Source organism: Rhinatrema bivittatum, chromosome 4 (assembly GCF_901001135.1).
Source record: "Rhinatrema bivittatum chromosome 4, aRhiBiv1.1, whole genome shotgun sequence".
NCBI classification, from domain to species: domain Eukaryota; kingdom Metazoa; phylum Chordata; class Amphibia; order Gymnophiona; family Rhinatrematidae; genus Rhinatrema; species Rhinatrema bivittatum.
Window position 1 is genome coordinate 1,518,958 of NC_042618.1, and position 12,798 is coordinate 1,531,755.

Genomic DNA, 12,798 nt, shown 5'->3' on the forward strand with positions numbered 1-12,798 from the left:
TATTATTTAATTGGTTGTTGAAAACCGCTGTGATTGAAAATAACAGAACAACGGTATATAAATAAATAAATACATAAAATACTCATCACAGCCCCATGCAGGTGTCACACTGATACAGGTAAAGCAAGAACACAGCACGGACAGCTGAAGAGTCCCGTAACGCTTTCTCCCTCCCATTATTGGGACCTGGCCTTGTGCCCCCACTGCTGTAACCCGCTGACCCATACACTCAGGTGCCTGTCCCACTCTCTCCGTTCGCTGTTGATTTTGGTTCATGCCGATTGCTCTGCTTTCTTGCAGTTAGCAATAATCCAGTACCTGGATGAGACCCGGCCCACGCCCAGGCTTCTGCCAGAGGATTTAAAGAAGAGAGCCCAAGTGCGAATGATCTCTGACCTCATAGCCTCAGGGATCCAACCACTGCAGGTAGGAAGGGAGAAGCAGCCAGAAATCCTGCTGCTGAGGGGGTAACGGGTACCTGTCCTGGATCTCTGGCACCAGGGGTGAGGGGGCAGGTGTCCTGGATATCTGGCACCAGGGGTGAGGGGGCAGGTGTCCTGGATATCTGGCACCAGGGGCGAGGGGGCAGGTGTCCTGGATATCTGGCACCAGGGGTGAGGGGGCAGGTGTCCTGGATATCTGGTACCAGGGGTGAGGGGCAGGTGTCTTGGATATCTGGTACCAGGGGTGAGGGGGCAGGTGTCCTGGATATCTGGCACCAGGGGCGAGGGGGCAGGTGTCCTGGATATCTGGCACCAGGGGCGAGGGGGCAGGTGTCCTGGATATCTGGCACCAGGGGTGAGGGGGCAGTGTCCTGGATATCTGGCACCAGGGGTGAGGGGGCAGGTGTCCTGGATATCTGGCACCAGGGGTGAGGGGGCAGGTGTCCTGGATATCTGGCACCAGGGGTGAGGGGCAGGTGTCCTGGATATCTGGCACCAGGGGTGAGGGGCAGGTGTCCTGGATATCTGGTACCAGGGGTGAGGGGTCCTGGATATCTGGCACCAGGGGTGAGGGGGCAGTGTCCTGGATATCTGGCACCAGGGGTGAGGGGGCAGTGTCCTGGATATCTGGCACCAGGGGTGAGGGGCAGGTGTCCTGGATATCTGGCACCAGGGGTGAGGGGCAGGTGTCCTGGATATCTGGTACCAGGGGTGAGGGGGCAGGTGGCACCAGGCGTGAGGGGGCAGGTGTCCTGGATATCTGGTACCAGGGGTGAGGGGGCAGGTGGCACCAGGGGTGAGGGGGCAGGTGTCCTGGATATCTGGTACCAGGGGTGAGGGGGCAGGTGGCACCAGGGGTGAGGGGGCAGGTGTCCTGGATATCTGGCACCGGGGGCGAGGGGCAGGTGTCCTGGATATCTGGCACCGGGGGCGAGGGGCAGGTGTCCTGGATATCTGGTACCAGGGGTGAGGGGTAGGTGTCCTGGATCTCTGGCACCAGGGGCGAGGGGGCAGGTGTCCTGGATATCTGGCACCAGGGGCGAGGGGGCAGGTGTCCTGGATATCTGGTACCAGGGGTGAGGGGGCAGGTGTCCTGGATATCTGGTACCAGGGGTGAGGGGCAGGTGTCCTGGATATCTGGCACCAGGGGTGAGGGGCAGGTGTCCTGGATATCTGGCACCGGGGGCGAGGGGCAGGTGTCCTGGATATCTGGTACCAGGGGTGAGGGGCAGGTGTCCTGGATATCTGGTACCATGGGTGAGGGGGCAGGTGTCCTGGATATCTGGTACCGGGGGCGAGGGGGCAGGTGTCCTGGATATCTGGTACCGGGGGCGAGGGGGCAGGTGTCCTGGATATCTGGTACCAGGGGCGAGGGGGCAGGTGTCCTGGATATCTGGCACTAGGGGCGAGGGGGGCAGTGTCCTGGATATCTGGCACCGGGGGTGAGGGGGCAGGTGTCCTGGATATCTGGCACCAGGGGCGAGGGGGCAGGTGTCCTGGATATCTGGCACCGGGGGTGAGGGGGCAGGTGTCCTGGATATCTGGTACCAGGGGCGAGGGGGCAGGTGTCCTGGATATCTGGTACCAGGGGTGAGGGGGCAGGTGGCACCAGGGGTGAGGGGGCAGGTGGCACCAGGGGTGAGGGGGCAGGTGTCCTGGATATCTGGCACCAGGGGTGAGGGGCAGGTGTCCTGGATATCTGGTACCAGGGGCGAGGGGGCAGGTGTCCTGGATCTCTGGCACCAGGGGCGAGGGGCAGGTGTCCTGGATATCTGGCACCAGGGGTGAGGGGGCAGGTGTCCTGGATATCTGGTACCGGGGGGTGAGGGGGCAGGTGTCCTGGATATCTGGTACCAGGGGCGAGGGGGGCAGGTGTCCTGGATATCTGGTACCAGGGGTGAGGGGGCAGGTGGCACCAGGGGTGAGGGGGCAGGTGGCACCAGGGGTGAGGGGCAGGTGTCCTGGATATCTGGCACCAGGGGCGAGGGGCAGGTGTCCTGGATATCTGGCACCAGGGGCGAGGGGCAGGTGTCCTGGATATCTGGTACCAGGGGTGAGGGGGCAGGTGTCCTGGATATCTGGTACCAGGGGTGAGGGGTAGGTGTCCTGGATCTCTGGCACCAGGGGCGAGGGGGCAGGTGTCCTGGATATCTGGCACCAGGGGCGAGGGGGCAGGTGTCCTGGATATCTGGTACCAGGGGCGAGGGGGCAGGTGTCCTGGATATCTGGCACCAGGGGTGAGGGGCAGTGTCCTGGATATCTGGCACCAGGGGTGAGGGGGCAGGTGTCCTGGATATCTGGCACCAGGGGTGAGGGGGCAGGTGTCCTGGATATCTGGCACCAGGGGCGAGGGGGCAGGTGTCCTGGATATCTGGCACCAGGGGCGAGGGGGCAGGTGTCCTGGATATCTGGCACCAGGGGCGAGGGGGCAGGTGTCCTGGATATCTGGCACCAGGGGCGAGGGGGCAGGTGTCCTGGATATCTGGCACCAGGGGCGAGGGGGCAGGTGGTCCTGGATATCTGGTACCAGGGGCGAGGGGGGCAGGTGTCCTGGATATCTGGCACCAGGGGCGAGGGGGCAGGTGTCCTGGATATCTGGCACCAGGGGTGAGGGGGCAGGTGTCCTTGATATCTGGCACCAGGGGTGAGGGGGCAGGTGTCCTGGATATCTGGCACCAGGGGTGAGGGGGCAGGTGTCCTGGATATCTGGCACCAGGGGTGAGGGGCAGGTGTCCTGGATATCTGGCACCAGGGGTGAGGGGCAGGTGTCCTGGATATCTGGTACCAGGGGTGAGGGGTCCTGGATATCTGGCACCAGGGGTGAGGGGGCAGGTTGTCCTGGATATCTGGCACCAGGGGTGAGGGGCAGGTGTCCTGGATATCTGGCACCAGGGGTGAGGGGGCAGGTGTCCTGGATATCTGGTACCAGGGGCGAGGGGTCCTGGATATCTGGCACCAGGGGTGAGGGGGCAGGTGTCCTGGATATCTGGCACCAGGGGTGAGGGGCAGGTGTCCTGGATATCTGGCACCAGGGGGGAGGGGGCAGGTGTCCTGGATATCTGGTACCAGGGGCGAGGGGGCAGGTGTCCTGGATATCTGGCACTAGGGGCGAGGGGGGCAGGTGTCCTGGATATCTGGCACCAGGGGTGGGGGGGCAGGTGTCCTGGATATCTGGCACCAGGGGTGAGGGGCAGGTGTCCTGGATATCTGGCACCAGGGGTGAGGGGGCAGGTGTCCTGGATATCTGGTACCAGGGGTGAGGGGCAGGTGTCCTGGATATCTGGCACCAGGGGTGAGGGGTCCTGGATATCTGGCACCAGGGGTGAGGGGGCAGGTGTCCTGGATATCTGGCACCAGGGGTGAGGGGCAGGTGTCCTGGATATCTGGCACCAGGGGTGAGGGGGCAGGTGTCCTGGATATCTGGTACCAGGGGCGAGGGGTCCTGGATATCTGGCACCAGGGGGGAGGGGGCAGGGGTCCTGGATATCGGGCACCAGGGGTGAGGGGCAGGTGTCCTGGATATCTGGCACCAGGGGTGAGGGGGCAGGTGTCCTGGATATCTGGCACTAGGGGCGAGGGGGCAGGTGTCCTGGATATCTGGCACTAGGGGCGAGGGGGCAGGTGTCCTGGATATCTGGCACCAGGGGTGAGGGGGCAGGTGTCCTGGATATCTGGCACCAGGGGTGAGGGGCAGGTGTCCTGGATATCTGGCACCTGCCCACCCAGAGGGGTGAGGGGGCAGGTGTCCTGGATATCTGGTACCAGGGGTGAGGGGCAGGTGTCCTGGATATCTGGCACCAGGGGTGAGGGGGCAGGTGTCCTGGATATCTGGCACCAGGGGCGAGGGGGCAGGTGTCCTGGATATCTGGCACCCAGGGGTGAGGGGCAGGTGTCCTGGATATCTGGCACCGGGGGCGAGGGGGCAGGTGTCCTGGATATCTGGCACCAGGGGTGAGGGGTCCTGGATATCTGGCACCAGGGGTGAGGGGGCAGGTGTCCTGGATATCTGGTACCAGGGGTGAGGGGGCAGGTGTCCTGGATATCTGGTACCAGGGGTGAGGGGGCAGGTGTCCTGGATATCTGGCACCAGGGGTGAGGGGTCCTGGATATCTGGCACCAGGGTGAGGGGCAGGTGTCCTGGATATCTGGCACCAGGGGCGAGGGGGCAGGTGTCCTGGATATCTGGTACCAGGGGTGAGGGGGCAGGTGTCCTGGATATCTGGCACCAGGGGTGAGGGGGCAGGTGTCCTGGATATCTGGCACCAGGGGCGAGGGGGCAGGTGTCCTGGATATCTGGCACCAGGGGCGACGGGGGCAGGTGTCCTGGATATCTGGTACCAGGGGTGAGGGGGCAGTGTCCTGGATATCTGGCACCAGGGGCGAGGGGCAGGTGTCCTGGATATCTGGTACCAGGGGCGAGGGGGCAGGTGTCCTGGATATCTGGCACCAGGGGCGACGGGGGCAGGTGTCCTGGATATCTGGTACCAGGGGTGAGGGGGGCAGTGTCCTGGATATCTGGTACCAGGGGTGAGGGGGCAGTGTCCTGGATATCTGGTACCAGGGGTGAGGGGGCAGGTGTCCTGGATATCTGGCACCGGGGGCGAGGGGGCAGGTGTCCTGGATATCTGGCACCGGGGGTGAGGGGGCAGGTGTCCTGATATCTGGTACCGGGGGCGAGGGGGCAGGTGTCCTGATATCTGGCACCAGGGGTGAGGGGGCAGGTGTCCTGGATATCTGGCACCAGGGGTGAGGGGGCAGGTGTCCTGGATATCTGGCACCAGGGGCGAGGGGTCCTGGATATCTGGCACCAGGGGCGAGGGGCAGGGTCCTGGATATTGGCACCAGGGGTGAGGGGGCAGGTGTCCTGGATATCTGGCACCAGGGGTGAGGGGGCAGGTGTCCTGGATATCTGGCACCAGGGGTGAGGGGTCCTGGATATCTGGCACCAGGGGCGAGGGGCAGGTGTCCTGGATATCTGGCACCAGGGGTGAGGGGGCAGGTGTCCTGGATATCTGGCACCAGGGGTGAGGGGCAGGTGTCCTGGATATCTGCACCAGGGGTGGGGGGTCCTGGATATCTGGCACCAGGGGCGAGGGGCAGGTGTCCTGGATATCTGGCACCGGGGGCGAGGGGGTAGGTGTTCTGCCACCCCATGAAGTTGGGTTTCTCCTTTGTTTATTTTATTTGTTCGAAATGCTATGTTATGAGACTGAAGAGGGACCCCGTGTGGACGCATGGTACAGGGCATGCTGGGCATGCTCAGAGTGCCAGTCAAAGGTCTAGAAACTTTGACAAAGGTTTCCCCATCGGGGCTCCATCTGAGAAAGGAGAAAAGTTCCCAGTGGTAGAGTGAATTGAAAGGTGGAAAGGATCAATGTGTGGAGAGAGATGAAGAAATGGCAGAAATATTAAACAGATACTTCAGTTCGGTGTTCACTAAAGAGGACCCTGGAGAAGGACCATCGCTGGTTAACAAGAAACTGGAGGGGAGTGGAGTAGATGAAACTCCATTTACAGTAGAGAATGTATGAAGAAGAGCTAGGAAAACTGAAAGTGGACAAAGCCATGGGACCTGATGGGATTCATCCAAGGATACTGAGGGAGCTCAGAGATGTGCTGGCAGGTCCACTGTGTGACCTGCTCAATAGATCCCTAGAAACGGGAGTGGTGCCGAGTGATTGGAGAAGAGCAGTGGTGGTCCTGCTTCACAAATGTGAGAGCAGAGAGGAGGCTGGAAACTACAGACTGGTTAGCCTCACGTCGGTGGTGGGAAAGGTAATGGAGACTCTGCTGAAAGAAAGAATAGTGATCTATCTATAATCAGGTGGGTTGCTGGACCTGAGGCAGCATGGATTCACCAGGGGAAGATCCTGTCAGACAAATCTGATTGACTTTTTTTTGATTGGGTGACTAGGGAATTAGATAAAGGAAGAGCGCTCGATGTCATCTACTTGGATTTCAGCAAAGCTTTTGATACGGTCCCACACAGGAGGCTGGTGAATAAAATGAGAAGCTTAGGAGTGAGCGCCAAGGTGGTGACCTGGATTGCAAACTGGTTGACAGACGGAAGACAATGTGTGATGGTAAATGGATCCTACTCTGAAGAGAGAGTGGTGTTAAGCGGAGGGCCACAGGATCGGTGTTGGGACCGGTCCTAAGGTTTCTCTTTTTGCGGATGATACTAAGATCTGCAACAGAGTGGACACGCTGGAAGGAGTGGAGAGAATGAGACGGGATTTAAGGAAGCTGGAAGAGTGGTCGAAGATTTGGTAGCTGAGATTCACTGCCAAGAAGTGCAGAGTCCTGCATATGGGGAGTGGAAATCCGAATGAACTGTATTGATGGGAGGTGAAGGACAGATGTGCAAGGAGCAGGAGAGAGACCTAGGGGTGATAGTGTCTTAATCTAAAGTCGGTGAAACAATGTGACAAGGCGATAGCTAAAGCCAGAAGAATGCTGGGCTGCATAGAGAGAGGAATATTGAGTAAGAAAAGGGAAGTGATTATCCCCTTGTACAGGGCCTTGGTGAGGCCTCACCTGGAGTACTGTGTTCAGTTCTGGAGACCGTATCTCCGAAGGGACAGAGACAGGATGGAGGCGGTCCAGAGAAGGGCGACCAGAAAGGTGGAGGGTCTTGATAAAACGACTTATGAGGAGAGATTGAAGAACCTAAATATGTACACCCTGGAGGAGAGGAGGAGCAGGGGAGATATGATACAGACTTTCAGATTCTTGAAAGGTTTTAATGATACATGGTCAACATTAAACCTTTTACAATGGAAAAAAATAAATAGAACTAGGGGTCATGTTTTGAAGCTCCAGGTAGGAAGACTCAGAACCAATGTCAGGAAATATTTCTTCATGGAGAGGGTGGTGGATGCCTGGAATGCCCTTCTGGAGGAAGTGGTGAAGACTAAAACTGTGAAAGATTTCAAAGTGGCGTGGGATAAACACTGTGGATCCATAAAGGCTAAAGGATGGGAATGAAGAGTAGAGCCATGGGGGTGGCTTGCTGGAATGTTAACTATTTATTTATTTATTTTATTTATTTAAAAGTATTTATATACCGCTTTTTAAAATAAAATTGTCAAAACGGTTTACAACAGGTTTAAAATAAAGTAAAAATAAAATATAACTAAAATAAACATAAAATACATAAATTTAGCTAAGTCGCTAGATACTTACTAACTAAAAGAAATTATTAATTAAAAAATAATAATAATGGTAACATGCCATAGGTAATCAGGATAGGGAAGGTAAAAAGGATGAAGGGGGGGAGGGGTGGCAAATTATCGGGTTGAAATATCCTAAGAAGAAAGCAGATGGGATGATTGGGGGGAAGTTGAGGTAATATGTATCTGATGGGTGAGATTTGGGGAGATGAGAGCTTCATTTTTGATCGGGGAAATGCTTAGATGGAGTATTAAATGCTTGTTGAAAAAAGAATGTTTTTAGAGCTTTTTTGAAATAAGGATTTGATATTAAACGGAGAGAGTTGGGTAAACAGTTCCAGAGGGATGGTCCTGCTACTGAAAAAGCTCTCTTTCTGGTAATGTCTAATGTGGCCTGTCGTGGTGATGGAATGTCTAAGAGATTTTGAGTGAGTGATCTTAAGCGTCGGGTGGGTTTGTAAATGCGGAGTAAGGTGCAAAGCCAGGTGGATGTAGAGTTGTAGATTAAACTATGGATGATTGAGATTACTTTGTATTTTATCCTGTATTTTATGGGTAACCAGTGAAGAGAATGTAAAATAGGTGTAATGTGATTGCGAATGGAGGTACCAGATAATAAGCGAGCTGCACTATTTTGAACTAATTGTAGTGGGTGAATTGATGAATCAGATAGACCTAGATAGAGTGCATTACAATAGTCTAAACCAGAGAAAATAAGAGATTGAAGAACAGTCCTGTGATTACTACCTGGTGATTACTACCCTTACTCAAAAAATCCCTTGCACGGTTAATGCAACCCCAACATTGCTCTCTGCTTCAACGGCAAAGGGAAATGTGGAAAAGAAGATTTGCATTCAGGTAATAACCAAAAAGGACTGAACTTCACAAGCTGAGTGAACAAATAAATGTGGGGAAGCTTGCTTATTACGGCGGTTACTACCCTAAACCAATTAAGCCTGATACATCACTTTGAAAGCATATACAGCGTTGCTCTCTGCTTCAACGGTAGGGGGAAGTGAGGAAATCAGGATTTACATTCAGACAACATCCAACAAGGCATGGATCTGTGCAGTCGGGGTAAACAAGCATCGGGGTAACTTGCTTGATGCGGCGGTTACAACCCTTAACCATAAGCCTTATGCTCACCTTTGATGCAACTCCAACATTACTCTCTGCATCAATGACAGGGGATGGCAGGAAATTTGAATCAAACAGTTACCAACAAGGGCCCTGAACTTGGTGGTTGGTGAAACAGATAAGTCTGGGAAAATAAGTGTGGGAGCTTGCTGGGCAGACTGGATGGGCCGATTGGGCTTTTTCTGCCATCATTTCTATGTTTCTATATGTCACCCATCGGTGAGGGACTAACATCCTGCTGTCCTGGGAGAACACCTGTTACAGGTAAGCAACGCTGCTTTCTCATTTGAAAGCATTTTGAAGCTTGGCTTCCTTTTCCTGCTATGAGCTCGCCCCGTGCAGGATCCTGGAAGGAGCTGGTTTTCAGAGGCCGAGACCTCAGCGTAGTCCAGTCCTGCTCGAGGGGGTGAAGCCCGGCATGGTCTGGAGAGGTGGGGACGCCCCCCTTGAGATGGTGCCCTGTCTGCCGTGCCGTGGGGGGAGGGGATAGGCCCGAGGATAGGAGGTTTTGTGCAAGTTATAAACACAAAAACTGCAAGCCAGAGGCAGGGAAACCCCGCGCCCCTCTCTTAGAGACTGCAGCGGTGGGGGGCGGTAGTTTCTCTTCGGCTGTTCCTGGTGCCGGCGCGTCTCCTTCTTCTTATTAGACTGATTCGTCAGAGAGAAGGACGCACAGGGGCCGGGGAGCACCCATCCAGCTATAGATTAGCTCTTTTAGGATAGGAACTGCTGCCAAGTTGACGGATGTGATGTTTCACCCGAGCGGGCGCTGATTTCTGGCTTTTTTCTCTCTGCAGAACCTGATGGTGCTGCAGAGGCTGGGGGATGGCGAGAGGCTGGCATGGGCCCAGGCTCACATCACCAAGGGCTTCCAGGGTGAGTCCAGAGGATGCTGGGGGGGCTGCGGGGGGATTTGTGTACATTAACCACCACTCCCAGGTGCCCTGAATGCTGGCTCTCTCTCTCTCTTGGCCCCACAGCGCTGGAGCAGATCCTGCAGCAGACGGCGGGACGGTACTGCGTGCAAGACGAGGTAACTGGCAGACCTCACGAGCACAGGGGGGGCAGCTCCTGACCAGGCCCTTCTATGCTTCCTCCTCCTCCTCCTCTGCCAACGTTGGTCCTGTTTTAAGGGGCACACTAGGTTTTTGCCCCCCTTCACGGTGCAGGATGGGGGCGTTGTCTCCTTGTGATGGGTTGGAGTTAGGTGGAAGGGGGTATAAAGGGCCAGGCTTTCGTACACCAGGCTCGACCCGGTAACTCGGTCAAGAGCACTGCTCAGCTGCTACAGTGAGTGTGGACGTTTGTGCTGAACCGCAGTCAGGTGAAGTGCAATAGGACGGTCGCTCTGGAAAACCTGTACCCCTATCTCAGGAGCAGGACTGCAGTGGGCATCGAGCCCATGGTTGGAGGCTGCTGCCTCTTAGGAACAAGGATGGGATTTGAGCCCCCAGGCAGGGACTGCCCCTCCTTAGGGTGAGGGGGTTGAATTAATTGCCTCTTGGATCAGCACAAGCCCTGCCCGCTCTGTTCGTTCTTGCTGACTGCAGCAGCTCAGGGTCCTTACAGGCGCTGGGGTCTGTGGCAGGTGGGTGTGGGGTTAGAAAGCTGCATTGCTGCTGCCGCTGGGGACTTGTTCCAGTAACGCTCGTCCCTTTCCCCCACCCTTCAGGTCTCCATGGCGGATCTCTGCCTGGTCCCCCAGTTCTACAATGCGGAGAGGTGAGAAAGTCACGAGCTGTGGGGTGTTGAGAGCTGTACAGAGAGGGGGCCGAGCTGCTTCCACTGCCTCTTGGTCCCAGTCAGGACTGCTGTGGCCCTGGCTTGCAAGGGTTTTCCTTATATTTGTTCAGGAATTGTTTTATTTTGCATAGCAAAGGTACCCCGAGGTGGAAGCTTGTCTTCACACAACTTTTCCATGACCCTCTGACTCCTGCTGTAATAACGAGTTTCCTCCTTTAAAATGCAAACCCCAGCTCCCTCAGAGGGAGGTGCAGTTTAGTGTTAAACTGGCCTGGACTGGGGCTGATTTTGGTTATTGTAAGTGGGTCGGCTGCCCCTCCGCTCAGCTTGGTAGGAGATGTTCAGTAATAGGAAGCCCACGCTGGGGTTGCACTTCCATAGGTAATCGCAATAATTCACCAGACTTACTTGGATGGATTTGTACCTTCTCCCGGTGCCCTTTAGTTCTACACGGTCACAGCGTACGTAAGGTACGCAGCGGTCTTTGTTGCTAACCGCTCTACACAGATGATAAAACAGAGGCCGGGGGCTTTAGCAGATGTTGGCGTGATCTCCCTCTTCCTGCAGCCCACATCACCTCTCGCTCTCTTACAGATTCAAGGTGGACATGACGCCATTTCCCACAATCACCAGGATCAACCGGGCTCTGATGGAACTGGAGGCCTTTCAGGTCAGTCACCCCTCCCGGCAGCCCGACACACCGGCTGACCTGCGAGCCCAGTGACCGCTCCCGGCAGAGCCCAGGTGACCGCCTGACCTGCGTGCCCAGGTGACCGCTCCCTGCAGAGCCCAGGCGACTGCCCCGGTGCAGGAGGTCAGCAGCGTCTCAATCAAAGAACGGAGGACAGGCTGCGTGTCTTCTACCACCGCCCTGACAAACTGCTATTCACAATAAAAACCCTGCCCTCTGACACCAGTACTGCTGCTTTTATTAGGGACAAATGGTTTGGGGTGGGCTTTGCTAATTTTGGGTAAAAATAGAAGACCCCTTTTGAAATAAGGGGAGCAGGTTAGGAGATGGGCGGGTGGAGGCTCCCAGGGTCTTCCTGTGATCAGGTGGAGGGAGCTGCATGAGCAGCGGGGGAGATGGGGCCTGGTGAGTCTCAGCTTCCTGCTCCAGCTCCTGTCCTAGCCCGCAGCAATGCTTTATAAGTGCAGGGGGAGTTTCACCTCCTCTTGCAGGGGATGCCACAGTCCTTGTCCCTCGTACACCACTGCCAGAGAATACGTGGGGTGGGGGTCGTCGGCTGCCCCTGGGGCTAGAATTATAACCTCCCCTTTTCATTGCACCTGGGGTGGGCCTGGATACTGGATTATTTCATAATTCTCACAGCCTGTACCAATGGACTGGAGGCAGGTGGGAAGCAGCTGTCAAGTCCTCCTGCACCAGCTCATGAATCCAGGCCAGGAAGGAGAGCGGGGGATCAGGCGCGTGGCCTAGAACTGGCCAGGACATGAAATCGTGCAAGGAGACGGCGCTGCCTAGCACCAGGGAGTTTATCAGGAATGGGAACTGGGGTTTGCCCCTCCGAGGGCTGACGCAGAGGGATTATGCCCCCCGAGATCAAAGACAGGGCAGGTGTGTAGCATCTTCCTGCCTCTGGAGCTCCTGCTCTGCCCCATCCCGCTCCCTCCCTTTGTGTAGTTACATTTTCTAGCGATCACATCAGATAATCTGTATTGTCAAGTAAGGAAGGAGGAATGAAAAACTTAGCATCCGAGGTGTACAAGTAAAGGCAATTTATTCAGCAAAATTCAAGACTGAGGACCAAATCCACAAAAGAGGCAAGATCAGAGTTCCTGCACTCACCCGTCGCAGCTTTGCTGCTGATCCACCCAGGAGCAGGATAGGAGAGGAAATAAAAAGCGAGGCGGTCAGGGAGCCCAGAGGAGGAAGGAGGCAGCGTGGCCCTTCCCAAGCAGCTCTCTCCATCATCCACCCACCTTCTCCGGCAGAGGAAGATAGAAGAGGGAAAAAAAGCCCCAGGGTCTGCATTGTTCATTTCTATCCCCGGCCTCGCCGAAGGTCTGATTTAATGCTAGGGCCGAACCAAATGCGGCACCTTTCTGAAAATCAAAAAAAAAGAGGGGGTGGCTGGCTCAAGCCAAGGGTTGTAGAGTTTGCAGGCCCCGCTAGCACCAGGGTGGGCTGTAAGTGGGGGAGATTCCTGAGTTACATGGGGCAAAGCAGTCACCGTCTATCCCCCACCCTGCGCTTCAGCCAGCCCGGCCTCGCTATCAGAAACGTGGAGAAACCCAGCCCCGTGCCTCACACGTTAGCAGCGAGAGGCTCAGCGCAGGAA

The 12,798-nt window shown here is 56.1% G+C and overlaps 1 protein-coding gene across 5 annotated transcripts in view; it reads left to right on the plus strand.

The window, feature by feature from the left end:
* Positions 1 to 11,406, plus strand: part of GSTZ1 (glutathione S-transferase zeta 1) — a 64,262-nt gene extending 52,856 nt beyond the window's left edge. For 4 of the 5 annotated variants that reach the window (XM_029597644.1, XM_029597642.1, XM_029597643.1 and 1 more), the window contains exons 5-9: positions 301 to 426; positions 9,550 to 9,628; positions 9,733 to 9,785; positions 10,425 to 10,474; positions 11,090 to 11,406. In XM_029597644.1, the coding sequence (XP_029453504.1) occupies positions 301 to 426; positions 9,550 to 9,628; positions 9,733 to 9,785; positions 10,425 to 10,474; positions 11,090 to 11,219 (438 nt within the window). In that variant the 3' untranslated portion in view covers positions 11,220 to 11,406. The remainder of the gene's footprint in view (positions 1 to 300; positions 427 to 9,549; positions 9,629 to 9,732; positions 9,786 to 10,424; positions 10,475 to 11,089) is intronic. The other variant, XM_029597645.1, reaches the window with a different exon arrangement.
* The last annotated feature ends 1,392 nt before the right edge of the window (positions 11,407 to 12,798 follow it).